Source organism: Galendromus occidentalis, unplaced genomic scaffold (genome assembly GCF_000255335.2).
Source record: "Galendromus occidentalis unplaced genomic scaffold, Mocc_1.1 scf7180000077477, whole genome shotgun sequence".
Taxonomy (NCBI): Eukaryota; Metazoa; Arthropoda; class Arachnida; order Mesostigmata; family Phytoseiidae; genus Galendromus; species Galendromus occidentalis.
Window position 1 is genome coordinate 432,380 of NW_003805465.1, and position 23,730 is coordinate 456,109.

At 50.8% G+C, this 23,730-nt stretch overlaps 3 protein-coding genes across 3 annotated transcripts; all 3 read right to left on the minus strand.

Annotated features, from left to right (window-relative positions):
• Positions 1–5,828: 5,828 nt before the first annotated feature.
• LOC100903514 (transmembrane protein 241) lies at positions 5,829–8,587 on the minus strand. The gene is made up of 9 exons (XM_003745035.1): positions 8,252–8,587; positions 7,573–7,619; positions 7,330–7,498; positions 7,159–7,253; positions 6,897–7,018; positions 6,723–6,774; positions 6,389–6,529; positions 6,142–6,276; positions 5,829–6,040 (listed from the first exon to the last, which is right to left on the minus strand). The coding sequence occupies exons 1-9, from the start codon at positions 8,330–8,332 to the stop codon at positions 5,902–5,904; spliced, it is 981 nt and encodes a 326-aa protein (XP_003745083.1). The 5' UTR covers positions 8,333–8,587; the 3' UTR covers positions 5,829–5,901.
• A 1,711-nt stretch (positions 8,588–10,298) lies between these two features.
• LOC100900032 (altered inheritance of mitochondria protein 3) lies at positions 10,299–13,966 on the minus strand. Its single transcript, XM_018640214.1, has 5 exons — positions 13,955–13,966; positions 12,612–12,868; positions 11,850–11,976; positions 10,669–11,239; positions 10,299–10,552 (listed from the first exon to the last, which is right to left on the minus strand). Exons 1-5 carry the CDS (start codon positions 13,964–13,966, stop codon positions 10,299–10,301), a joined length of 1,221 nt encoding a protein of 406 aa, XP_018495730.1.
• Positions 13,967–20,071: 6,105 nt separating this feature from the next.
• Rpt5 (26S proteasome regulatory subunit Rpt5) lies at positions 20,072–22,147 on the minus strand. The gene is made up of 4 exons (XM_003745036.2): positions 21,831–22,147; positions 20,662–21,422; positions 20,431–20,575; positions 20,072–20,333 (listed from the first exon to the last, which is right to left on the minus strand). Exons 1-4 carry the CDS (start codon positions 22,020–22,022, stop codon positions 20,160–20,162), a joined length of 1,272 nt encoding a protein of 423 aa, XP_003745084.1. The 5' UTR covers positions 22,023–22,147; the 3' UTR covers positions 20,072–20,159.
• Between the last annotated feature and the right edge of the window lie 1,583 nt (positions 22,148–23,730).

Below are 23,730 nucleotides of genomic sequence, written 5' to 3' on the forward strand. Positions count from 1 at the left end.
TACGGCCGGACGAAGTCGCTCATACTTGTTCTATCCATAATTTGTTTTTGTTTTTTTTTGTCGAGAGGAATCGCTCTTCTTCGAAGGCTCTCGACCAAATCTAGGGGAACAGCGAGGCTCGCTCGTGTTCCCCCCTCGTCGTCGGAGCGAGTTCTTCGTGTTCAATGAAAATCTCCATATTAGGCTCACTGGAAGCAACTTCTATGTCATGATCATGGAATATATTTTGACTTTGTTCCGGAGAATTCTTTGGAAAGATCAGGCGAACGACTGGCCGATATAGCTCACTTCCTCTGAAGGTCCCAATCTCACCTGTCATTTCCCAAACTAGGGTCGCCGGACTCGCTCAATAATCAAAATCATGAAGCGAGGATTGCGGACGGCTCAATCTCTTCATGTGAGTAAGAATTGTCTCTTCTAAGGCGTCCAGCGCAACGGAAATAATGCCTCTGAGCGACCTTCCACGAGGTCGAAGCACGCAATGATATTCCCGCCAAATAGCCGAGAGCAGTGTACCGTAAGAATCGGGAATCGCACGAATCCTTTCTTCAAAAGGGTAGGAGAAGCTCGGATGCCGTCTCCCACTGTCGAAAATTCGAGCAGCCCCACGTTCGGAGCCTAAGCTCGCAGTCTCTTCTGACGAAGTCACAAACACCCCATCGGTAGCAGTTCATTAGATTGATTTTCCAGGTGAAACGGGTGAACCACGAGCTCCGAAAGTACCAACGAGACCAACGGAACACTGGTGCCGGGTGTGCAACCGGTTTTTCTCCACGGCGTCAAATCTCACCCAACACAAGAGAGTTTTCCATACATTCGAGTACACTCGCCCGAAATGTGGAGTGTGTGGAAAGACTTTCTCGACACCCAGTAACTTAAAGCAGCATCTGAGGGTGAGTTTGATTTACCGGAACGAGAGTTCTCGATCCGAGTCGTTTCCCTGTAGTGAGCTTGGAAGGCAAGCTCCCTCCATCGAGGGATTCAGTCAGTGGATATGAAGGCTCATCGTGGACCAAGACAGGGAGAGTCCTCCTGCTCGACAGCACGGAATGCTTTGTCAGCCAATTCGTTGGGTAATGGAAATCTGCGAAAAACCAGAGTTCCGAAGTTTTGCCACTCGAGATCCCGGTTTCACGAGGAAGGAAACAAGGACGGCTGGCGGAGGATTAATGGCACGTTGTGGTGGGAACGATATTTCCATCGGGAGAGTGGAACTCTACGAAGGAGTGTCCGATCAACAGATGACATCTCTGATGTCGGTGGCAATGATGATGGTCATGGTGATGACGGCAACGACGACGCTCCTGATGATGATCGTGATCACACATATAGAAATGACGACGCTTTTGATGATGATCATTATGATGGCCGTGATGATGGAGGCGCCGACGAATGAAAGGGCATGCTGCTGATGACAATGATAATGTACGTAGGAATAGCGTCCGGTGCAGCGCAGGCTAGAGCAGACTCGCGGCACGGAAACTACTCCTCTATTTGCTGTTCCGCTTGCCAGTATCCCGATTCGAGCTTGGTCCTACCACGATGAGGAAGTTGATGATGATTACCTTCTCCCCTCCTCTCGTCAGAGAAAAAAGATGGTTATCTCAGCCAGCATCTTGCCATCCCAACGATGCGTTTCAATGGAAACGAAGGAAAACTACATCCCTTCCCTGCTTCTCTGAACTCTGCTTTTAAAAAACGGATCTCGTGTCGCTACGCTGGATGACTGGAGATTCGGATCGTATCAGTCTTTCCACGTCTGCTCATCCATGGCCCGGGGACACTCGGTTCTTGAGTTGGAGCTCCGGGTTCTTGGCTCGAGCGAACAGCGAGGGGGGAGAGCCTAGCATGTGAGCAAGAACAGTGCACCATGCATCAAATAGTCCGCTCGAAAAACCCGCGTCAGGACCCCCAGGTTCGGTGTGTTCCCGCACTTCAGCGACCGAGAAATTCGGACCGGAAGTACGACCGAGCGCGATACTTCACCCGCAGACATAGGCAGACGAGCACGCCATGGCGAGAGATCGAGTTGCAGAGCAAACATCGGCGCTACCTCGCCGACGTACTCTGGCGCTGATGATGATGACGACGACGCCGTTGTTTCGTCATCGGGGTCTTTGCGAGTAATACTTTCGGTCGGTGAGCGAGCTCCGCAACCAGGAACCGCTCGCCCGCACAGAAACCGTCGCGACGGTAGGCGATCGCGGATGCGTCCGTTCGTTCCTTCATTCGTCCGCTGCGCTCGTTCGTTCCTTCGTTGGACCGCTTACTCGCTAGCTGGTTCGTCGAGCTGAATAGTTGCTCGAGCTAAAAGTGCCGCCGCTGGCGACCGTGCCAGCCATTGCCGGGCCGCTGATGATGATGACCGTCATCATCATCATACCGTCGCCGTCATCATCACCATGATCATCATCATCAACCTCAGCGTGGTCAGGCTTTGATGATGATGACATGCGAGCTCATGTCTGCCTGTCGTTCGCTGTGTCGGTCTATCCGTCTGTCAGTCCGACTGTTCGTCTGTCCGTCCGTCTGTCAGTCGGTCGGTGGACGGTGCTCGGACGAAGGGACAAGAAAGACAGCCTCACACGTCGACCAACCATCCAGTTGGTCGATCAGTCAGTCAGTGTTTGCGCAAGTTCGTTTGGTCACTTGGCCACTAGCTGATTGCTGGGTTCCTTGTTGTCCTTCGGGAGCTCTGTTTCTGGAGAGCTTATCCAGCCTGCCTCCGTATATTCGAGATGTCTCGCCTGGGAAGGCGGCTCGGTCCACCAAGTTGAACGGGCCTCCCTCAGCCGATCCCTGAATTCATCATTTACATAGATATTTTCGACCAACAATTTTCGATAAGCGGAACCTGTGAGCATAATCGAGAGTCAATCTCACTCAGAAAACGGTTTCGCACCCGGTCCGAGCTCGACCGGAATCGACCCTGCCCAGGCGGAAAGTGACCCACAATCGATGACAAGACTGAGGTTTGGACTCCGCGTATCCCAAACAGGGACCGGAGAAACCCCGAGAAGGGACGACTCCCCCTTGTCGGAAATCTGCCGCTCAAGAGGCTGGCCGCTCATTCATCTGAAGGCGTGAAACTTGGGAATTGCAATCACTGCAATCACTCGTCATCTCCAAGCTTGTTCGAGCAAAGCTTCAGAGTTTCTCCGAGAGCGAGAGAGCGTTTTTCCTCAATCTCGTCTCACTGTGAGCATCTACGATCGGTCTTAGCGGGCAAGCGAGCAGGCAGGCTGTCATACATACGTACAGACAGAGAGCCAGGCAAGCGGCCGAACGAACGAACAAGAGAAAATGTGAAAAGGGATTCTGAGCTGCTGCGGCTGGTGGCGGTGGTGCTTCCACTAGCGGTCGTTTGGCGCTGCGGCAGCCGCTTGATGATGATGATGGGGATCATTACGGTGATGACGGTGGCTGCCGCCGCCGACAACGACGACGGCTGGATGATGATTATGATGATGACGACGGCGATCATCATCAGCATGATGTCGATCATCATCATTACTAAGCAAGCTGCCTCTGATGATGATTATGCTGACGCTGTTGATGATGATGGCGACAAGACGTCGATGATGATGATCTTCTCTTCACTAAATATCGGCGATGATTACTTCTGGAAGGAATAATTACCGCCAGATTGCGTCGCGATCCTACAATGTAACGCGTCCGCTGGTCATGCCCTCAGAGACCCGCATTTTCGATCTTGCCGCATTCCTCTCTTCAGGGGCAAACGCACGAGGGCATCGTAAGCGTTTCTTTAGTTAGAATCGAAGACACACACCGGAATCCTCTCCTCCGCGAGATCCCGTTGTTTCGAGCAGGGACTGCCGGTCGTCCTGAGTGAGTGAGAGAGAGAGAGAGTTGATATGGCGTTGCGATGGACTGTAGCGAGGAGGTCACTGATATCTGTAGTATTTAATGATATCTGTATATCACTAGGGATCGAAAGCGACGGATGTCTCGAGGACGCGTCAAACCGTTGACATCTCTTCGATGTGAGGGAGTCCCGCGACACATACCCCAAAAAGTTCCTCTGTCCCTAACCCGTGCAGGGACCTCGCCTCGGGATAATTAGAGTAATCGACTGCTGGGGACTTGCGAGAAAGACCCCCAGGCCTCCCCCTCCCTCTCTCACCTCGAGAGAGCATCCACGACGCATGGCTGTCTGTAATCGACTCCATGAGTAGGATAACTCGATGAAATTCCCCCCCATACGCCGAATCGGCTCATCCCTAAGGATATCGTACTCCAAGCTTGATGAGGGATGACCTTAACGATCTTGTGTCACCACATGTGTCATGCAATAAATCCTGTATCGTTTCCAGGTTCATACCGGTGAACGACCATTCCAATGCTCCTTCTGCCCGAAACGTTTCTCAACATCGACGAATCTCCGGCAACATTTGCGAACGCACCAGAACCACCAAATTATGTGAGTTTAGGCGACCATCACGCGATCCTCCGGTTATTTGGACCGTATGTAATTCTCTGCCTTTGACATTCCGACGAGCAAATGATTTGAGGCCTAATGCCTAAAGAGCCAGCTCCTGGTTGCCCATCTCTCCTAGAGCGTTATGTATCTCGTCCAAAACATGTACATATACTAACGCAGTGGGACACGTTATCCAATGAGGTTGCCTGTGAGTCAGATCGACAGCGAATGATGCATTTCTAGGAAATTGGATAATCTGCCGCCGGCTACCGGAACTCAGACTGAGCCCACGGCGGCTCCCCTGGTTTCTATGAGTCCTCAGCATCATTTTCTCCTCGGTCGTTTGCCCCCCGAATTGAGCAGCTTCATGTATAAAACGAGCGGGCAATTCTCACAAAATCTGTCCGGTGTTGCGCCACCTCATTCACAGCAAGAGAACATGGGGAGCTAATGAGGTGAGTCGTCTGACTCCTTGATGAGCGATATCAGCACGAAAACCCACTGATTCATGGAATTGACGCCTGGAACGTCCTTCCCCAGCGCCGAACCTAAGCTGTGTACCTTCCTTCCTTATAGATGCTGAACGGCGGACACCGACTAGAATGTGCAATTAGGTAGCCCATTGTAGACTTTTGTACATAAAATTAGAGCTAAAATTTTGAATGCTGTTGATTCAACTGGGGGTCGATGTTATGGTCAAAGTCTCAACGCGATGTACCTACTGCATCGGCAATCAGGTCTCTCGACGCCAATGTTTTCATTGAATATTTCATGAATCTTTTGACATCGCGAGACTAAACGCAATACCGCTTCAGGATGACGGAAGAGAGCTCGTCGACGGTGACGAATCGAGTATAGCAGCATCATTCCCAAGTGTTCAAGCAAAAATTATTCACGGGCAGTATCGGTCAGCCAAAATGTGGTGAGAAACAACCCGGAGCTTACTATGAAAGAGTGCGGAAATCGAAGGAGGAGGATGGTTGGAGCAATGAGCCCCGGGGTTGTAGTAGTCATCTAACTTTCTACTAATGGAGATACGGGTTTGTGAGAAATTCGCTGATTGTAAGAAATGTGTTGAGAGGGGGGAGGCATAAGATTAGGATATTTTAAATAAAATATGCATTCGAATGCCAGTAAAATATATACATGTGTGTGCTCCAGTCTATTGAAAACTCTCGAGGAGTTCCGGATGGGCTCGTTGATATCGCTGGCTTCGACTCGGTGATCGGACTGCATCTACAGAGATACAATCCCGATCCTGGCCTTCAGATAGTGACGCGATTCCAGCCGCACGTATCTCGGCACTCGGTGCTCTGCCCTGGACAATTCGACAATTCTATGCGATCTGGAAGAGCGGGGGACAGGGGCAGAAGAAGAGACGGCCGCCAGTCTAAATCATTTCGTCTATGCACGAATTCTATTCACAATGTATTTACAAATCCATCGAAGTCGGAACCATATCAAATGATCGCTTGGAACTGGCAATCGCTCAGATTCTGTCTATGCGCCATGCTCCGGAACTTATCATGCGGACAGACGGGCCGAGCTTTCGGAGGACCCCAGTTCAGCTTCAGTAGGCACAAGAACAGCAGCACCATCCTGAGAGGAAAACGCGACATTTATCCCCTTTCGACCGTTATACGAAACAATCACCGTGGACGGATGACTCAATCCGATTCGTCCCGTCCTTCTGAACTCACCAAATAGTTATCTCTACAGGAATATCCTCTGGTAGTTTTAGGAGGAAGAAACTCAGCCCTGCCGTGAATACGCGGGAGAGACTCGATTCGAAGGGGCTAGAGCCTCTTGTCGCGAGGAACGCGATGCTGGCCCCGCTGTCGGAGATATCAAGAGAACACGCATGCTTCTGGGAGCTCATTCTTGGAACGGGTATTCGATGGAGATAAAGATATCGGGGAGCCCGCTATCTCGGGATTGAGAACGTACCTTGCGACAAATGTTAGCCAGAACGAGGGACGACTGAAGTGCGGCGCGTGAAACACGTGAAAGTAGTCGCCGGCCATGAGACTCGTCGATGTCAACAGTATCAGAACAGAACAGTGGTAAGTCAGGTCACGCAAGGGTGCGCTGGAAATTTCGAAGTTACCAAGGATTTACTTCTCAGGGTTTTCGGAATTACATTCTACGGCTCGATGTTCGAGTGGGAACGTTCCATCAAATGCGATGTTAAAGGATATACGCCGCCCTTATCACACGAGAGAAGATAAGGCGAAAGCTTCCATCATTATCTCTGGTCGGAAATCGGAACAGCTTCACTCACTTTGCTTTGACACATTGGTTCACGCCATTGACCTCCAGGAGTCTGACAATGACTGCAAGGGGAACGTTTCACTTTAGACGGAAAGGAGACAAAATATGATTAGTTTCGGCTCATGGAAGTGCGATGTAGGAAATGAAACTGCAAGAGATTTTCGCTCCGCATGGCGGCCCTCACCCGAAGCCAACACATGGACGCTCATCCAAGAAACACCCTCGGAATACGGGGAAGGAACGCTGAGTAGAATCGAAGCCACGGAGAAAATTGCCATGATGAATATCGATAGCTGCGACAGGCATCTGCGAACAGGATAGATTTAGCGATGCGATGATGGAACACGCACCGGGGTAGCATAGCAGCGAGACTTGCGATCCTCAGGTCCTATCGAGTCCCGACAAATCATCGATACATTTGCGAGGCATATTATCGTGACACGGACCTCTGGTGACCCTTTTCCTCCTGGAGGAGGACAGCTTCGATTCCCCATGAAAATAGAGGGACAGCGCACTGCAGGGACAGGAATATCGGGACGGGCTGTAAATCAAGCTCTCGGCGTTTCTATCGATCCCGTCCGAATCAATGTATGGGAGCATCAATGCGGCATTCTCACCAGTTCTGCGAGAGCCTTGGAGCCAGTGTAAGTGTACAGAGTGATCAGAGGCAGTATCAGGAGCACGCCATGGAGCAGCTGATTGGTGCAACGGGTCTGGCGTCGTGTGCGAAGCACCACGCGGGCCAGCGAGATCGCTGCACACAGGGCTTGCCAGCTGAGAAAAAACCTGCGGTCGTCATCAGCCTATCTTATCCGCGTTCGAGCAGATCCGAGCCGGTCTGGATGGAAAGCCGATCTTACCTGAGAAACACCGCAGGATACACGAAACCTTCGAAAGTCAATACGGCCTGGAAATTGAAACGAGAAGCATCATTCACTCGATCAAGCGAGCATTGAAAGCAACAAAAGACTACAATCGAACCGGAGCCTTTTGCAATCCGCAATGGCTGGGAAAATTTCGCTCTTGACTTCGAATCGCTTCAGCATTCTTCGACAAAATACGTTTCCCCTGCGAAAGGAATACTATCGCATTGGAGGGTTTTTTCTCAGAAAATCTGCGCATTCGCGGTTCCGTCGCTGTCGCACTTGGTAAGGAATATCAGTTCTGTTGGTATCTGGTCGCTTTCGGTAAGGACGGCTCACGTTTGATTCGGCGCACCGATTTTCGCTCTGGAGCAAGGTCATCCGCTGCTTGACGGAGCAGACGCATAGGACTGAGCCGAAAATTTTGTGCGAAAACAGCACTTTAGGGATTCTTGCAGAGGATACGATATATGGTGGCACCATACTGAAGCTTCCTAATCAGCTAATTTCTAGTCCTTCACATAAGTGAAATACGGGCCGTGAGCATTCAGGTGAGCGAGATTTGTGGACAGCGAAAGTTTCCGCGAGCATTACATGCCAACCATATGATTCGGTGCGGTACATACAGGAGGGGTGAGACTCGGACACATATGTAGGGGGCTTGATCCCGACTCACCTTATTTGAAATTACATGTATCGCCGAAATCAAGACGAACACTCCCAACGGGGGAAGATCCATTTTGAGAAGACAGAGCATTGAATCGCCGGAGAGATCACGGCGCAATCAAGTCGATTTCGCGAGGAGATTCAGCCGGAGGCACAGATCACCTTGCACACGGAGTTCAGCCATGATCCTCGTGATGGACGTGCACCATGGGAAAATATCCTAACACGAAGCTCAACCAGTCGCGAGGAGGCTCACCAAAAAATTGAATCCCTCCAACAGCGACACAAGTTCATTCCGGATACTTTGTGCCGGACGGCTATCGCACAACTGCCTAGCGGTACCCTGGAAGAAAGACAAGCGCGGCTCGATCGCGGAGCAGAAGTGCGTAAGCGCCAAGTGACGAAGCTGCGCGTTCCCAGCGCTTGGAACGATAGCAGACCGACTGAAGCTCCCGTCGGGAGGGCCACAACCTCCGTCCGACCGGGGACCTGCTCGGAATAATCATCCTCCTGCGAAACGCTTATCTGCGGAGCTCCACATCACCGAGAAAACGGGAAAGGCCGGTTGAACTTATACGCACTTGATCTGCGGGAAGTATCCTTCTTTCCAAGGCCACCTTCTTGATCAAGACTTCAAACGGTGCTTCGTGGGTAACCCTTGACACAGAGTCGGAAACGGACGCAGCGCTGGTCCCAGCTGCTCAAGTTGCTTGGCGCCGGACAATGGCCGCGGCTTTGTCGGATTACGCTCGCATCTGCGAAAAAACACCATTTAGAAGCTCTCTTTGTCTAGATGATCAGCCGGACTGGCAGGCTGTAGTCCAGGACTTCCTAAGGAACAGCGAAACGATGCGGAGTCTAGTCTCCAGAGAACAGCAGCCGGCAGAGGTTAGCTATCAATCGGAAAGCTGGACACAGTAGCTCTATGACAGTGCGCAACGCTGAGCGCGGTTCTTAAGCTCGGGGCGGGCTTTCCCCGTGATTCTGACCCCTGCGCGGCAGCTAAGGCGTTTGAAAATTCCAGAGTCTCGAAATCGTCATCGATCGGGACGAGCGTGCAGCTTTGAGGGCAGTCGCCCTCACAATGCTCTGGAGACATTTTGTCTTCGATTAATCACCCGTGATTTCTAATCATCACGAGTTCGAGAAGGAGGCTATAGTGCTGACCCTACCGAGGGCTGCTATTTTTTCTGCTCCCTCGTTTTCCCTTCATCGAGGGCTCCCGATGAGCAATTTCAGAGTTCAAGAGCTTCCGCAGCTGGATTCCAGAAAGTCAAGCAGACAGAATGCATCTGACAGGCATGGGCACGCATCGCCCTCTTTCGGCCAAGCAGTCGTGAAACTGACAATGATGATCCAAAGTACGCTTCGCTGTCTCCGGGTCCCTCTTCCGAGGGGTCTTGCGGTTCCAATTTACCGACTCGGCGTCTGGGAAGCTTGACACTGGGGAAGCAACCTCCTCGAGAACTGACGAATATTTTACGTGGATCCAGAAGCGGATCTGCGAGCATATCCAACCCGGATACTGAGTCGGAACCCACGAGACGTGTATTACCTGTACGATCTGTGAGACTTCTCCGGTCGATCACTGAGATTTACTGCGTCATAGATTCTAGGATCGATCTCGCCGGAGTGGATTCCAGATTATCAGATATCAGGGAGCTGCGGTCAGGAGTTCGGAAAGCGCGAGGCTTTCGAGTTCTGAGTGAGTGGTGTGAGGAATATTTTGGATATATCGAAAGGAGGGATGAAAGTCGAACACATCCGCAGAGTTCTCGTCTAAGTGAAAAACGGATTATTTTTATTCGAAATATTTACAAGGTGATGTGTTTGGCTATGATTAAATTAGTGTTTGATTGAATAACCATCATTCAATCGATGAGTTACGGAGGGAGACCCTCACCGCTCATGCTTGGTTCGGCCTCCGTCTCCTGTAAGGGTGAATTCAAAGATTAGTCGAAACGACTGTTAGACGGATGGAAGGAGGTCGGAAAGGGAGGGATGCAGGAATACCGATCCTCAGGGGGGAGAGATGAGGAATGATAATCTTTCATCGTTCAACCAGTCCCGATATTGTAGCTAAGCTGATTGACGTCGATAACCGGCGGGCCGTAAGTCGTTGATTCCGTTGGTGAAACCTGCGAGACGGCCAGATTCGCTGACGGTGAAGCCGGGGTCTCGGAACTATACCTTCTTCTCTGAGGAGACGACTGGGCTGATTCATTCGAGGCAGCTGGGGCAGGAGCTGAGCTCTCGGACGAGGGTTGGGGAGCGGGTTGAGAACGGGGTTGCGGGAGTTGTTGGGCCGGACCTGAGGGTGTGAATGAGGCATTGAGCGCTACGAGGACAGTTGTTTCGAAAAATGGGAGGTCTGTAGATGTATGAGGTATTCGACGAATGATGATGAGATTAGCCGTCACGGCGTACCTTGTTGCTGTGGAGGGGCGGGGCGCTTCCCGTTCTTGGCTTCGTCTTCAGACAAGATTTTGAATCCTTCACGACCGGCTTCGTAATGAACCGTGATCTGTTTGCCGTTAGAATCCACATAACCGTACGACCCCCGGACAGTTCCGTCGGCGTCTCTAGTCTCCGACCTGAAGGACTCGTCTCCATTCGATCCTTTACCGGTCTCGTAGCCGAACTTGTAGTCCCCCTCGAGTTTCTGACCGATGCTCACGTAATGCACCGGAGCAGGGGGATGGTACACAGCGGGCTTATCCGTGGGCGAGGATCCGGAGGGTAGATTCGAACTACCCGGGTTCTGAGCGGGCGCGGCAGCGTTGTATGAGAGCTGAGCCGTATTCACGTAGGGCGCGGATCGCGGAGCTGTCGGCTGCTGGAAGGCCGGCTGTGGCTGATATGGGGCCTGGTAAGGCGCTGGGGCTGGAGCTTGGTACGCCTGCTGCTGGACCGGTGGCTGGTATGCTGGTTGTTGTGGCGGGGGTGGGGGAGGAGGCGCTTGGTACGTTGTTTGAGGAGCAGGCGGTTGGAATGTTTGCTATAATGATCGAGTACGGATTAGAGGTGAGAAAAGAATAAGCTAACTAATCCCCAGTGAGGATCGACTAATATTCATTTCCTGCCGGGAATTCCGGATCTCGCAGTCGTGGCTGCGTGATCTCGATCCTCGAAAGACCGTCACGTCTAGCGAACGGAGGAGCCGGGGTTCCTATGATTATCCTCCGAGCCTCAAACGATCAATATGAAATAGGGATCGATGAGGGCAAAAAGGAGAATGGGTTGTACCTGAGCCAAAGATTCCGATTCCAAAGGAAAAAACTCATTCTGCCCTATCGCAATGAAAAATTACTCTCTTTCACTTATGAGCTGTTTGGTTCCGCTCGACTGGTGGAGAAAATTCGGGAGAGACTCATTCAAGGTACGAAATAATTATGGAATTCACCTGATAAGCTGGCTGCGGTGGCTGGGGAATGCTGAACTGGTTTGGCTAAACAGAGAAAGAGTAGAGAGATTAATTTCAGGTCGACGGGATATTCTGAAGTTTCAGGAGAGTCAATCTCCGTCCGGTGAGCTCCCACAGAGCCCTGAGATGAGAAGTGAAAACCATGAAGATCGGTTCCGATTCCGACAGCCCGTGAGATACCAACCTGATAGGTCTGTTGCGCCGCATTGAACTGAGGTTGAAGGTAGTTGAGGTTTGCGGGCGTTGAGAACAAGGGGTTTGAGGATTGAGCAGGATTCTGAGCGTTATAGGTTCCACTTGTGAAGGGGAAACTGCGGGGACGGTAACGGATTTCAGATTAGATAACCAATCAAAGCAAGGATTCACTCAAATGGAACGGTCCGGGTTTTCATTCGCACGCCTTATCCGGCAGTCGCGGTCCGACGGTGACTTGGAGATATTAGGAGTTTTTCTTGACAATTGGATTTTAGTCTCGTTCGTCGACGGCCCTGAGTTTTTCCACCGGATTTCCCCGTGGTGGGAATAAACGCAAGGGGAAGGGTGAGCTATCGGTGATACGAGGGAGCCGTGGGCTTTGTAATATAGAAGAGGGAGGGTTGTCCAGGGGAGTCTGCGGGAGATTTCTGATAATTTGGTTCCGCATAATTGTTCCTGACGGTCGACAACCCCGAAGTTCGCGGGAAATATGTACAAGTGGATCTTCACGTTTCTGGGATGTCGTCAGGTTCCATCAGCTCACTTGGAGTTCGCGCGGACATCTCTCTGACAATTATTGTCTAATTACTCCCACAGAGAAAAATTCCCACGCTTCCGCTCGGGAATGATTAGCAGACAATATCCAGGGTGGGGGAGGGCGTCATTCAGGCGCGAGCTTTTTGCGGCCCATTGTTTCGAAACAGAATTCTCCAGAACTACTTGTGTTGTAATCAAGTTTGACGTTCCTTACCCCGAGAACGAGCTGTACGCGTTCTGGCTCGCTGTCTGGAATCCATTTTGTGGCTGTTGGGGTTGTCTGAAGAAGTTGTTGTTGTTCAGCGTATTCGAAGAAAACAAATCGAAACCCCTGTTGGCACCGAAAGAGTCACGGGCAGGAAAAGATGGGAATCGTGAGTTTGTCCCATATCCAGCGTTATACTGGAAGGGGTTGTACTGGCCCTGCGCGAACTGGGAGTGGCATAGAGCCACCGAACAGAAGAACACCACCTGCATCGATAGAAAATCAACGTTTTTATCTTGGCATCGGCAATGAGTTTCTCCGTTTTCTCGACATTATCTCGCAGACTCCGGTCGCAGCCTTCAAAATGTCCACGCGTACAGCTGCGCCGAAAGCCAAAAATATTGGGTAGATCAATTTGAGGCGTACTTGATGGAGAATAAATTTTCGTCGAAGTTCGCTCGGCTTTCGTCGCGACTTTATCGACGCCCGTCAATGAGGGTTCCTGCTCTTGATGGTGAAACTGCCCCAAGAAAAACTGACGAATCAATGGCTCGAACAAATCGCTCCCGGAATCCAGGTGATTGATTCGGCGTTTGACATTTTCTGTTTGAAACAGTAAATCATCCAAGTCCGAACGTTTTCGAGGAAGTTCACGTTGAGAAGGATGAAAATTATTCACTCGTTGTGATGAAACGCTGAATTCAGCATATTGGACCCGAGTAAAAACGTTCGAGGAAAGTGGGCGGCCACAGAAATTCGAATGCAACGGTGCTCGACCGAATCCATTCGATTTTTCTGTCCGAACGCTCGTAATTCCATACGATGTTGAGCGGAAGATTTCCCCGGTCTGAGCCCCCACAAGCCGTTGTGCGTCCAAGCTGATTGTAACAAGACCAATTAAGCGTTAGGTAACGTCGAGCAGCCTTGTACGATTCCCCAGATTTTCAGTGCAGCACTCAGTCAGTGAACATATCCAGCCTGCCGGTGATTTTGATCGAATTATTTCCGCTCGTTTCACCAGGAAACCGGCAGCGCTGCACTTGCACCCACTCTGCTCCCGTTCAGGTGCTTTTGATCGCTGAAGGCGATCCCTCTTCGCGCGCAACACTCAAAACACCTCACTGCGCGGGACCACCCGGTCGAGCGGAAACCGACACTCGAAATTGGAAATTCGCGATCGCACACTCAATGCACTGCCGTATCCTTCGTCCTCGATCGCGACTCCGGTCATTGGAAAAACCCCCACGAGCCGCTCGGGTCGCATCTCGGGAAGACATCGGTCGATACCGAGCACGTCGCTGTATCACAGGTGCTCATCTCATCTCACTTTTCCTCCCGTGGAATCAACTCACCAAACGCTTCATGGCGCCACTGAACAAGTTGTGAGACTACGCTCGCTGAGTCCTGTAATTCATAGCGACGGCAAACACTTCGTTTTGCTCCGGGGCGGCAAGGGAGTCGGACCGGTAAGAGGGGCGAATACTTCTGCTACCGACTAGCCAAGGTTTGGGCGAAGTCGGCGGATCCAGATCGAGCGCTGCGTGGAGACCCTAAAATTCACTTGAATTTCGAGGAATTTTCCGCGTCCTTTAACGCTTCGCGCCGCGAGTCGTCATCTACACCGTATAATTTCTCTTCTATCCTTCCGAAACTTCGAATCAATGCGTCGCTATGCTACACCTGAGCTCGTAATCCGGATTCCTGTGCATCGGCCAGTTCAAGCGGATTCCGTTTCTTTGGAATGCTGCTCTCGCGTAGTACGAAGGGTACGGCCTCCGGACCCACTGAATTCGGATGGCTGTCTTCTGTTGGAGCTTCCCATCCCCGCCACTGCGAACGCAACGATGCCGAGGAGCGTCAAGATGTGTAACTTACTTGCTATTCGGTCCATTTGGGATTTCCGATACTCAGACATCGAGCGATACCGCCGCTGTTCCCGGCTGTTTCTTGCCCAAGAGGGAAATTACTTCACATCTTGAATAGCTAACGACTTGCCAGTCGAATACCCAAATCCAATGAACGGAATCTTCTCCGCGAACTGAAAGTAGCCGTAAGAATGCTCCACGCTTCCGAGCGATTTATCGACGGCAATCGGATAGGATGTTCTGATGAGATTCAAGTATATCCGGAAGCGTTCCGGCGTCAATTCGAGCGCAGATTCGAAGCGAGTGTGTGAACGGAACGCACGTCGCGATGGCGAGTCGCTCCCTTTCGGGGGTTGCCGTATCGATGGGCCCGTGATTGGACCCCGTCATGGCACCCGAGAACATTTATTGATCAGAAATCTGATCAGTGTTATCGACCACGACGTATTTGCCAAAGGTATGTGAGACGTAATGAGGCGCGACGGTCAAGCGTGTGGTCGCTTTGAAGCATGTGTCGTCGCAGCGAAGGAGAGTAATCTTTCTTCGCGCGAAGTCAATATTGTCAGCGACCCTCAGACGGTGTCTTTATAGACTGCTTCGAGCGAACGCGGCGGCGGGAATTCGATTTGCGAAACTCTCCCGTCTGCGGACAGGCTGACTGTCAGAGAATTAGGTTTCTGACGCGTCTGATGTCGAGCGAGTCCACCGCGGAACGGCTTCAATTGACACCTTGGTGCCTTGAAAAATGAACCACATCCATTCCCACGTTCTAAGCTGCTTGTTTCCGCTGAGGCTTGGCCCGGCTTACAAGCGGGATCGATGGTCGACTGGTAATCGCTCGATGCTTCATCCGCCGCCAGCCAACGTCCATGGAGTGCTGCGAGAATCACGAGGGACCGAGACTTAGCCGAGTCTCCTTCATGATTTGGGAATCCACGACGCAGAGATGTGGTCAGTGGAAGCGCTGCGATAACAGAATGACCGTGTGGTGGTAATTTCTTTCGACTGTGAAACGATTCAGTATTCAAGTACGAGTATGGGTCCATCGGTCTTCGCGGTCAGCACGGACCTTCTCAGCGTTGAGCGTGTCGTGAGAGCCGCGAATTTCAAAGGCACGCTCGACAAAAGCTCAACTGTGAAATACTTCAACAATGCTCGATTACAGATAGACACTCGAGACAAGGGGGCGAACGCTCAAGAGAATGAGGACACTCCAGAAAAATAAATGGCGCCCGGAATAAAGCTCATGATCCATCACTCGGCGGTTGGCGGACTTGCATCCGAAGCTCGTCCCAGTGCTCCAGCCGAAAGAATTCATTCGCATTCATGAATTCTTCGTTTTCCGGATTCCTTCGCGTTCGATGACGACAGCTGCATCTGAACTCGTCACATGCATACCTCTGGCTGCGCTGCCGAATGTCTGTTCCTTGGACTTCGCCGGCGACAGAGCTTAGCTTCCGCTCATGTTCCGTTGATCGAGAGAAAATCATCGAGTTCCAAAGGGGGGAAAGAAGAAAAGCCGACGCAACGACCCAGAACCCGAACCCGGGGACAAACAAAAACTCGGGCTCAAACACGCGAGCCTTCCACAAGGCTTCGCGATTCGAAAGAAATTGAGTAATTCTCCGGAATTAGCTTCGATATCAGAATGTAGAACGTCACTGAAGATTACAGGAAACTCCGAGATGTTCGGTTCAAGTCAGCTGCTTACGATAAGTATCGTTCCGTCAGGCCGCGATTCGCTCATTGTGGTTCGTCTTCGAAACGGGTGCAAAACTTACATGATCTGCTCCGCAGCGAAGTTCGGAGCAATTTCTCTCCATCAATTGACTGGAAGCGCGATATCTCAAGATGCCTAGCTAGAGAATTTCAGGAAATTCTCGAGGAGGGGCGCTCCATTGATTCAAGACATCATCCGGCATAGAACGGCGACATCTGAAGCACCGAGCCTTCACTCCGCCGAAAGACAAAATGCTACGAACTTCTAATGACAAAGCGCCGTCTTGGGACCGGGAAGTACAGATCGGAACGCTCAGTGAGTTTCGATTGGGACGTTTTTTCTGAAAAGCCTAAGATTGATATCTGAATATCGAACGAATATCAATTGATCATATTGTTTCAATCGTGAAACTATGAAATATCTCGGAACAGCAGAAGACGCACCCCTCCAAAGACCCTCGGTCGAGCCGCTCTCCGGAAGCACTGATGAGCGGTTGCTGTTCGAGCAACGCGAATCTCTTAGCCAATAAGTTTCGGCTTGCGAGCGGTCTGTTCTTTCGGGCGGATGAGTCGATTCTGCGGTGTGGTGACTGAAGACAGGATTCGGACAGTCCCGTCGTCTCTACGCTTATCGCGGAATCAAAGATCAGCGAGCCTCATTCGAATGGATCGCTCGGAAGATTTTTCGGGACAGTTGCCTGAATAGAACACTTTGGCACTGACACCCGAAATTTGAGCGCGTAGGCTGCAAATAGTCCGCGTGGGCCGTTCGATAGCTTTCTGGGAGAGCCTGAGTGACTATCATTTATCAGGGTGAAGGTTCGCCGCTCACTAACAGAGGGCAACTCGTGATCGAAAATAACTGGGGCTTTTCTATCTGCGATGGATGAGAAAAGGTGAAAATGTCCTAGGGGAGTAGTGTGGGAACGCAGAAACTTTCCGAAGGGACCAAGTTTAGATCAGCGGGTTCCCGAGCTATTGCGATGCCAGCATGGGTCTCTTTCAATCAACCTCAAGCAAGTTGATGAACGAAAATGTCGAAAGCTATTCATTAGGAGACTGCTAAAATCGGAAATCGCCGCTCAGCTCGATAGGCTTTCAGAGGGCGGCTGATGAATGGAAGCGTGGATAGGATGAAGTTCCGGCTAGTTCATTCTGCTCCACGGACTATTGAAGTCTTGCCCCTCGAACACGCTGGTGACTTGACAGTGAAGTTCTTGACAGTTTTGCTCCATTCTCGCTTTTTCTCCCGTGGGAATACCTTGGCTCGCGTTGGCGTTTTATTCCCAGACCACTTGCTCCAGAAATCGAAACCGAACAAGTAGCTTCCAAATCTTTTCCCTCGCTCCCACGTATTGAACTTACCATTCAAAAAATGCTACGAATGATTTCATGAATCTTGAGGATTGGACGATCGATTTCTGTTTTGTGAGCATGCTCGCCCATGGTGGGAGAACAATCAACCACTTTTTTTTTCGCTTAGTGGGAGTTTTTGGTATATCCCGAAAGGGCGCAGCGTATTTCACATTCAGGTGCCAATCCGGAACGACACGCTTCATTGAAAGCATTGCGTCGCTCTGGGTTTTCGCGCGGCCTCAACGAGAAAGGAAGAAACCGCATTAATCCAGAATGGTGACGGTTGTGAAGTCTCCCGAAGGGAATGATACCAAGGTTGTTGTATCGTGAAGTGGAAGCGCTGAAGACCGGGAGCAGGGCGCGCAGCATACCAGACTTAACAAGACCTTCTGGGCAAACCCAAACGTGGCAAAATCTGTCATCTTGAGACTCCGGAAGGTCATTACGCGGCGCAGCTTGGCCAGCGCTTATGTAATTCGGTTGCTTCAATTATTGGGCTTGATACACATACTGCTGACCAACAAACCCAGTAGGAGTCAAGTCGCGTGTCATTCAATGTCGCTCTGGCATGTGCGTCACCGCGGCCGTCGCCATTTCCTCTGACGACCATTACAGGTGCTTATTAAGGATGTAAAGTTTCTTCTGCGATGTCGGTAGCGGAACTCCAAGCGTAAGCATGGGAGGTTTTTAGAAAGATATCTTCGAGGGCCCGTTGAACAGCAGCGAGCGGGAGATCATACATCTGATTCATTAAAAACTTTTGGATTGAACTTATTCTCTTGAATGATCTTTCGGAAGTAGGTAGACTTTTCGGATATCGGATAATAATAGTTTTAGATAGGATAGACTATAGTCTGGGGCGTGAGTTTGAGCCATTTTTACGCCTTGTTTTCACGCGAAGCCCGGATACAGTTAAAAAAAAAATACGTGATGTTCCGCCTGATATGCTCCAGGGCTTCGCCCACAGGCTAGTGAGACTTCCGATAGGCTGAAGACTACCGGAAATCAATTACGAATGATTCGCTTCTCCATGCGGCAAGAGAAAAGGAGCCTGTACGAGCTGAGATATACTTTACCTCCTCTGCTACGTCAGGTCGAAAAGAATCATCATCGGAATGCAGTTAGGGCATACTTTACATAATACAGTAGCAAGACTCATTGCGACAATACGTCGCATCGCTCTCCTCGTCAGAGCTCTAATGATGCGAGGAATCACGCCAAATATAGAACGTCATTCCGGACCGCCTGTATTCCTCGCCACATATATTTTACAGATTTAAGGCTCTTTCACACGAATCATTCGTGCCATAGCGTTGCTTTCTTTCCGACTCTAACGGTAAGTTTCGGGTTCCCGTGCAGCCTAATGGTAGGCTCTCGAGGTTCAAATCAATTTTCCGCCAAGCGAACGAATCATCGCCGCCGCTTGTGATGCACGATGCACGCGACGGTTCCCGAATCACCTGCGAGGTATAATATAATACACGCTTTCTCAATCAAGGGGGTGTCTCTAAGTTTGTGAGGCGTTTCGGACCCGGACTTTCGTATCTGCCATTGAGACGGACTGAAAACTTCCTCGCCGCATACTCCCTCCGTCAGATGGCTCCACGGGGATCTCAAAGTAGAGGGGCTCACCGTCGAGCTCAATGATCGATCATCGTTAGGGCTCGACTTTCGGCGCGGTAATCGCGGTCGCGACAAATACCGCGATTATCTCAATTTTTTTCGAGTTAACCGCGATTTTTTCAATTTTTCCGAGGGAACCGCGATTTTCTCCATTTTCTCGAGGATACCATGATTATCTCCGCCGCGAATTTATTCAGACCCTCTAGTACTCTCCCCGTGGAAACGTAATGATCCTGCCCGCGAGAGGGGGAACTCGTGTGTAGAGAGTGTACCCTGGTTCGAGGATGACGACCAGGCGACAGCTGAACTTCGAGCATATCTGGCGGCTTCGAATGAGTTAGTCCCTTCTTCGCCACCTTCAACTTTCTGGAGCAGAGCATCGGTACGATTCCCGAAGCTCTCTCAAATCGCTCTCATGTGCTTGAGCGTTCCCATCAATAGTGTCGCAGCAGAGCGATCTTTTAGTCAGTACGCAGATGTTCTGAGCGATGATCGGCGCTCTATCAAAGACAGCTCATGTCTCTCTGATGCGAAGATTTTCTTGAATAACTTTTCCGAGCAGAGAATCGCGCTCTGAATGTCCATATCTACCGCACGTAGGCCAGAAAATCGCGGCACCGCGATTTTTCGAAGGAGAAGCCGCGCCCTCGCCGCGATTTTCGGCCTAAGATGCCGCGCCAAAAGTCGAGCCCTAATCATCGTGCATCAGGAGGCTCAATGACTGCGAATCAGCGTGTGACTACTCCGCATCCTCAACGGAATCGACCAGAAGTCCGTGACTCTTCGCTCGAATGAATAAGTCAGAGGTCTCCGGGTCTTTCACGAATTGCAGGCACTCCGAATCAACTAAAGAGCGACAAGATCGCGTAGATCTTGCGCTGGATTGAAGACAATACGATCGTACCATAAGATCACTCTCGTTTTATTGAATGTCCCCGGGAGGCGCCCTCGTAGACGTATACGAACCGGTACCAATTTCTCCCACCTATACCCCCTAAGCATAATAATTAAGGTTGGCCTTCTTCTTGGCTTGCACCTCAAGAATGGCATCCATATAGTCTTCGTGAGTAACCTTCATGGCATTCCGCCTCAACGCAATCATACCAGCCTCGACGCAAATCGCTTTGCACTGTGCCCCGTTGAAGTCGTCGGTGCATCGAGCCAGTTCCTAGAACAGAGCAGAGTATTGAGCAGACCGAGATCGGAGCTTTCGGACTCTGATGGATATTGTTTATGAAGAGGGATCGAGTCACCCAGCGACTTACAAGATAATTGACACCTTTCTCGACGTTCATTTTCCGCGAATGAATCTGGAGGATTCTTGCACGAGCTTCTTCGTTTGGGTGTGGAAATTCAATTTTGCGGTCCAGACGACCCGAACGCAACAGTGCAGGATCCAGTATATCGACTCTGTGAAGGGATGGTGGCGGTCAGGGCAGCTGCCGGAATAATCACGCGAATTCCAGGGAACGAGGCAAATTGAATCTTTCACAAACCTGTTGGTCGCAGCTATGACTTTAATGTCATCGCAAGAACTGAATCCGTCGAGTTGATTGAGGAGTTCCAGCATGGTCCGCTGGACTTCACGATCTCCGGCTTTCTCCGAATCGAAACGCTTGGTACCGATAGCATCCAACTCATCGATGAAAATTATAGCTGGTGCTTTTTCTTTCGCAAGAGCGAACGCGTCCCGGACGAGTTTCGCGCCGTCACCGATAAACATTTGTACGAGCTGGGGACCGGCCAACTTCAAGAATGTCGATTTCGTTTGGGCCGCGCAGGCACGAGCCAAGAGAGTTTTGCCGGTTCCGGGCGGTCCGTACAGGAGCACACCCTTCGGAGGTGAAATTCCGAGCGACAGGAATTTGTCTTTATGCGTCATGGGGAGAACACAGGCTTCGATAAGTTCTTGAATCTGTTTGTCTAGACCTCCGATATCCGAATATTGTTCCGTTGGTCTTTCGTCGACCTCCATGGCCTTGACTCTGGAGTCGTACTCTGCCGGCAGCGTCTCAAGGATCAAATAAGATTCCTTGTTGACACCGACGAGATCTCCGGGTTTGAGTTTCTCCGCATCGACGAGTCCGATCACAGGTAGGAAATAGGTTTGTCTCGTCGATGTCTTGATGACAGCACATTTTCCTTTTCGCTGAGAATCCAAATCGACGTTAGCACCGTCCTCTTCGCCGAGCTCGTTCGGGTCCACGTCTAGGAGCTCGATAACGTTGGAGACGAGATACGGCAGAGTCTTGTTCACCTGAAAAACAAATTGAGAGCTAAGATTCATAGGTCTGATATGCGATAGAAGCAGCGATCCGAACCGCTCTCGATGAGCCGGTCACTCGCGGCTGCATCCCTACAGAGGATATCTAGTACTTTCCAAACGAGTCGGGGCAGCCGGCTGGACATTTCGAGAAACGTGAGCTAGGAGCCGCCATATTTTTTTAGATACAAAGGTGGTCATAATCTTAAGAACGGCCCCGGGAAGTACCGAAGAGGGTGCCGTCCTCAAGAGTTTGGCCACCACTGTATATAGCCCGTCGGTGTATACGACAGGGCTTGCAACAAAGGAGCGGGCTCGGGGGAGCGAACGCTTGCCGAGCTTCCTGTCATTGCGGGTCCGTTTTTTACGAATGCATTCTTGGCACAGGAAGGCGCTTCCTACCTTGATCTTCTCAGTGTTTTCCTTGATTTTCTCCTTCTGAGCCTGGAGCTCATGGGAAATCCTCATCGTCTCACTCTTCATGATTTTAATTTCGGTGTCAAGTAGTCTCGACCGACTCAGCACCTCATCCGTTGAATACCGAAGAACTTCATCGGTGATTATATCACCGTCTTTCATCGCCTCGAACGACATCTAGGAGTCCGAAAAGGGGTTCACTGGCGCAGGGAAATCGCAATTCGGTTTTCTTCCCAGCAGTAATACAATCTGCAATCAAAATCCCCGTCACCGTACGGCAAAAGCAGAAGAATCGGAGTAGTAAACAAATTTAGCAACTCACCGCGGTATCGACCGACCACGCCGTATTTCGCAACGTGTCTTCAGCGGAATCGAGTCAGCTCTCGGGCTCTGGGAACGTTCCCTGGGGTATCCTCCTCTCCGACTAATAAACGGTGCAGGATTCAACCTCGTCCCATCCTCAGTACTTATGACATAGGAGATGGGTTCGGCTCAGAATGAGCTGGAGAATATCCACATGGTTCGAATGATGATGGGGAACAGCACGATGATTTTGCTCACCTATGTGTTGACTGTGAGTCGCCGCCAACCACAATAAACCACAGTTAGTCTTCATTCCCCTGGCTTAGATAGTAGAGTGCGGAGGAGCATCGGTATTTCTAGAGGATTGAGCCGGACGTCAGTATACTCAGGTGTCGAACTGATTCTTGTGTATCAGAGCATTGCGATATCGAGTAAGTCAGATTCATCAGACGTATGTGCCTGTTCGGTGGCCAATCCAAGATTAGTTTCGGGAGCCCTGGCTCGGATGAACGGGTGCTCCCTAGGAAACTGAGAGAGCACCCCCTGGAAGATATATCAAGTTGCCCCGACCGAGCCGTTTCCTCTCGCTGTTCCCATTTGATGCCCCTTCCATGTCCTATTCTCGGGAAGAAAGGGAAAAGCTTCTCCGACCGTCCTTTCAGTCAATTCAAAGAGCGAGGACCCGATGCAGCTGTACCTGCAGTACGCGCCTGCATCGTCCTCGTAAAACTGATCTCCAGATAGTCGTTGGTCATCTCAGGCTTAGCGGAAGCTTAGGGTGACTGCAATGTTATGCTTGAATTTTCAGGAGACTTTGAGCTTCCCTCATATCCCCGAGGTTCGCGCAGGACAGGTTCCCATCCATGTTCCAGCTGCTGTTATGAATGAATACGTGCGGTCAATCAGTCAACGCGAACCTCGAGGTCTACAAGCAGCCCGATAAACATCCTCATAGTCGATACCCTAACTGAAAACTGTGGAGCCAATCAGAAAATCGGAAAGAACCGTAGATCCTCGGACACCATCCGTGGTATAGGAATCTAGGAGAATCACCGGAAGCTGCCGAGCGAATTTTCATCATCCCGTGATTCGTACTCCCTCCCCGCAGGTATCAGGGGACCACTGTGGAGCTACGCATATTAGTAGGTCCTGTTCTCGGAATAAACTTATTTTGCCTACATTTCGCAGTGGCGAAAACGGTAGTGCTCAGTTTCCAGCGTTTGCCATGCCCCCCCCCCCACCCCCTACATGAACCTTTCTATCAGCACTCGATAAGAGCCAGATCATTGGGAGAGTCCGTTGCCTCCCCTGGAGGATCTCTCCATCGCTCCGTGAGAATCAAATCAAGTGGGGACCTTAAGTCCGATCGATAGATCTGCTCTGTGAAAAGAAAGATGTGTGAAATCATAAGTTGCCGGTGAAAGCGTAAGCCCCTCACGAACCCCGGAAGCGACCGTTCAAGACATGACCGAGAAGCGGAGCTTGATCCTAGCGAGATCTTGCGTAATGCGCGGTTAGATTGAGAAAACAGCGCTTCATCGGCTCTCCTCCGCCTCGAGTTTTCGAATCGAGCGCCAAAGAT

Bases quoted from the DNA above. Each gene is read 5' to 3' on its own strand.
- LOC100903514 (XM_003745035.1), bottom strand. From the start codon at position 8,332: ATGCTCTGTCTTCTCAAAATGGATCTTCCCCCGTTGGGAGTGTTCGTC. The intron at 7,620-8,251 runs GTGAGTCGGGAT...TTCAATTTCCAG, and splicing joins TACATGTAATTTCAAATAAG to GCCGTATTGACTTTCGAAGG. The intron at 7,499-7,572 runs GTAAGATCGGCT...TGACGACCGCAG, and splicing joins TATCCTGCGGTGTTTCTCAG to GTTTTTTCTCAGCTGGCAAG.
- LOC100900032 (XM_018640214.1), bottom strand. The intron at 11,240-11,849 runs GTTGGTATCTCA...CGATCATTATAG, and splicing joins CGGCGCAACAGACCTATCAG to CAAACATTCCAACCGCCTGC. The intron at 10,553-10,668 runs GTACGCCGTGAC...TCACACCCTCAG, and splicing joins CGCCCCTCCACAGCAACAAG to GTCCGGCCCAACAACTCCCG.
- Rpt5 (XM_003745036.2), bottom strand. From the start codon at position 22,022: ATGTCGTTCGAGGCGATGAAAGACGGTGATATAATCACCGATGAAGTT. The intron at 21,423-21,830 runs GTAGGAAGCGCC...TTTGTTTTTCAG, and splicing joins AAAACACTGAGAAGATCAAG to GTGAACAAGACTCTGCCGTA. The intron at 20,576-20,661 runs GTTTGTGAAAGA...ATCCCTTCACAG, and splicing joins GTCATAGCTGCGACCAACAG to AGTCGATATACTGGATCCTG.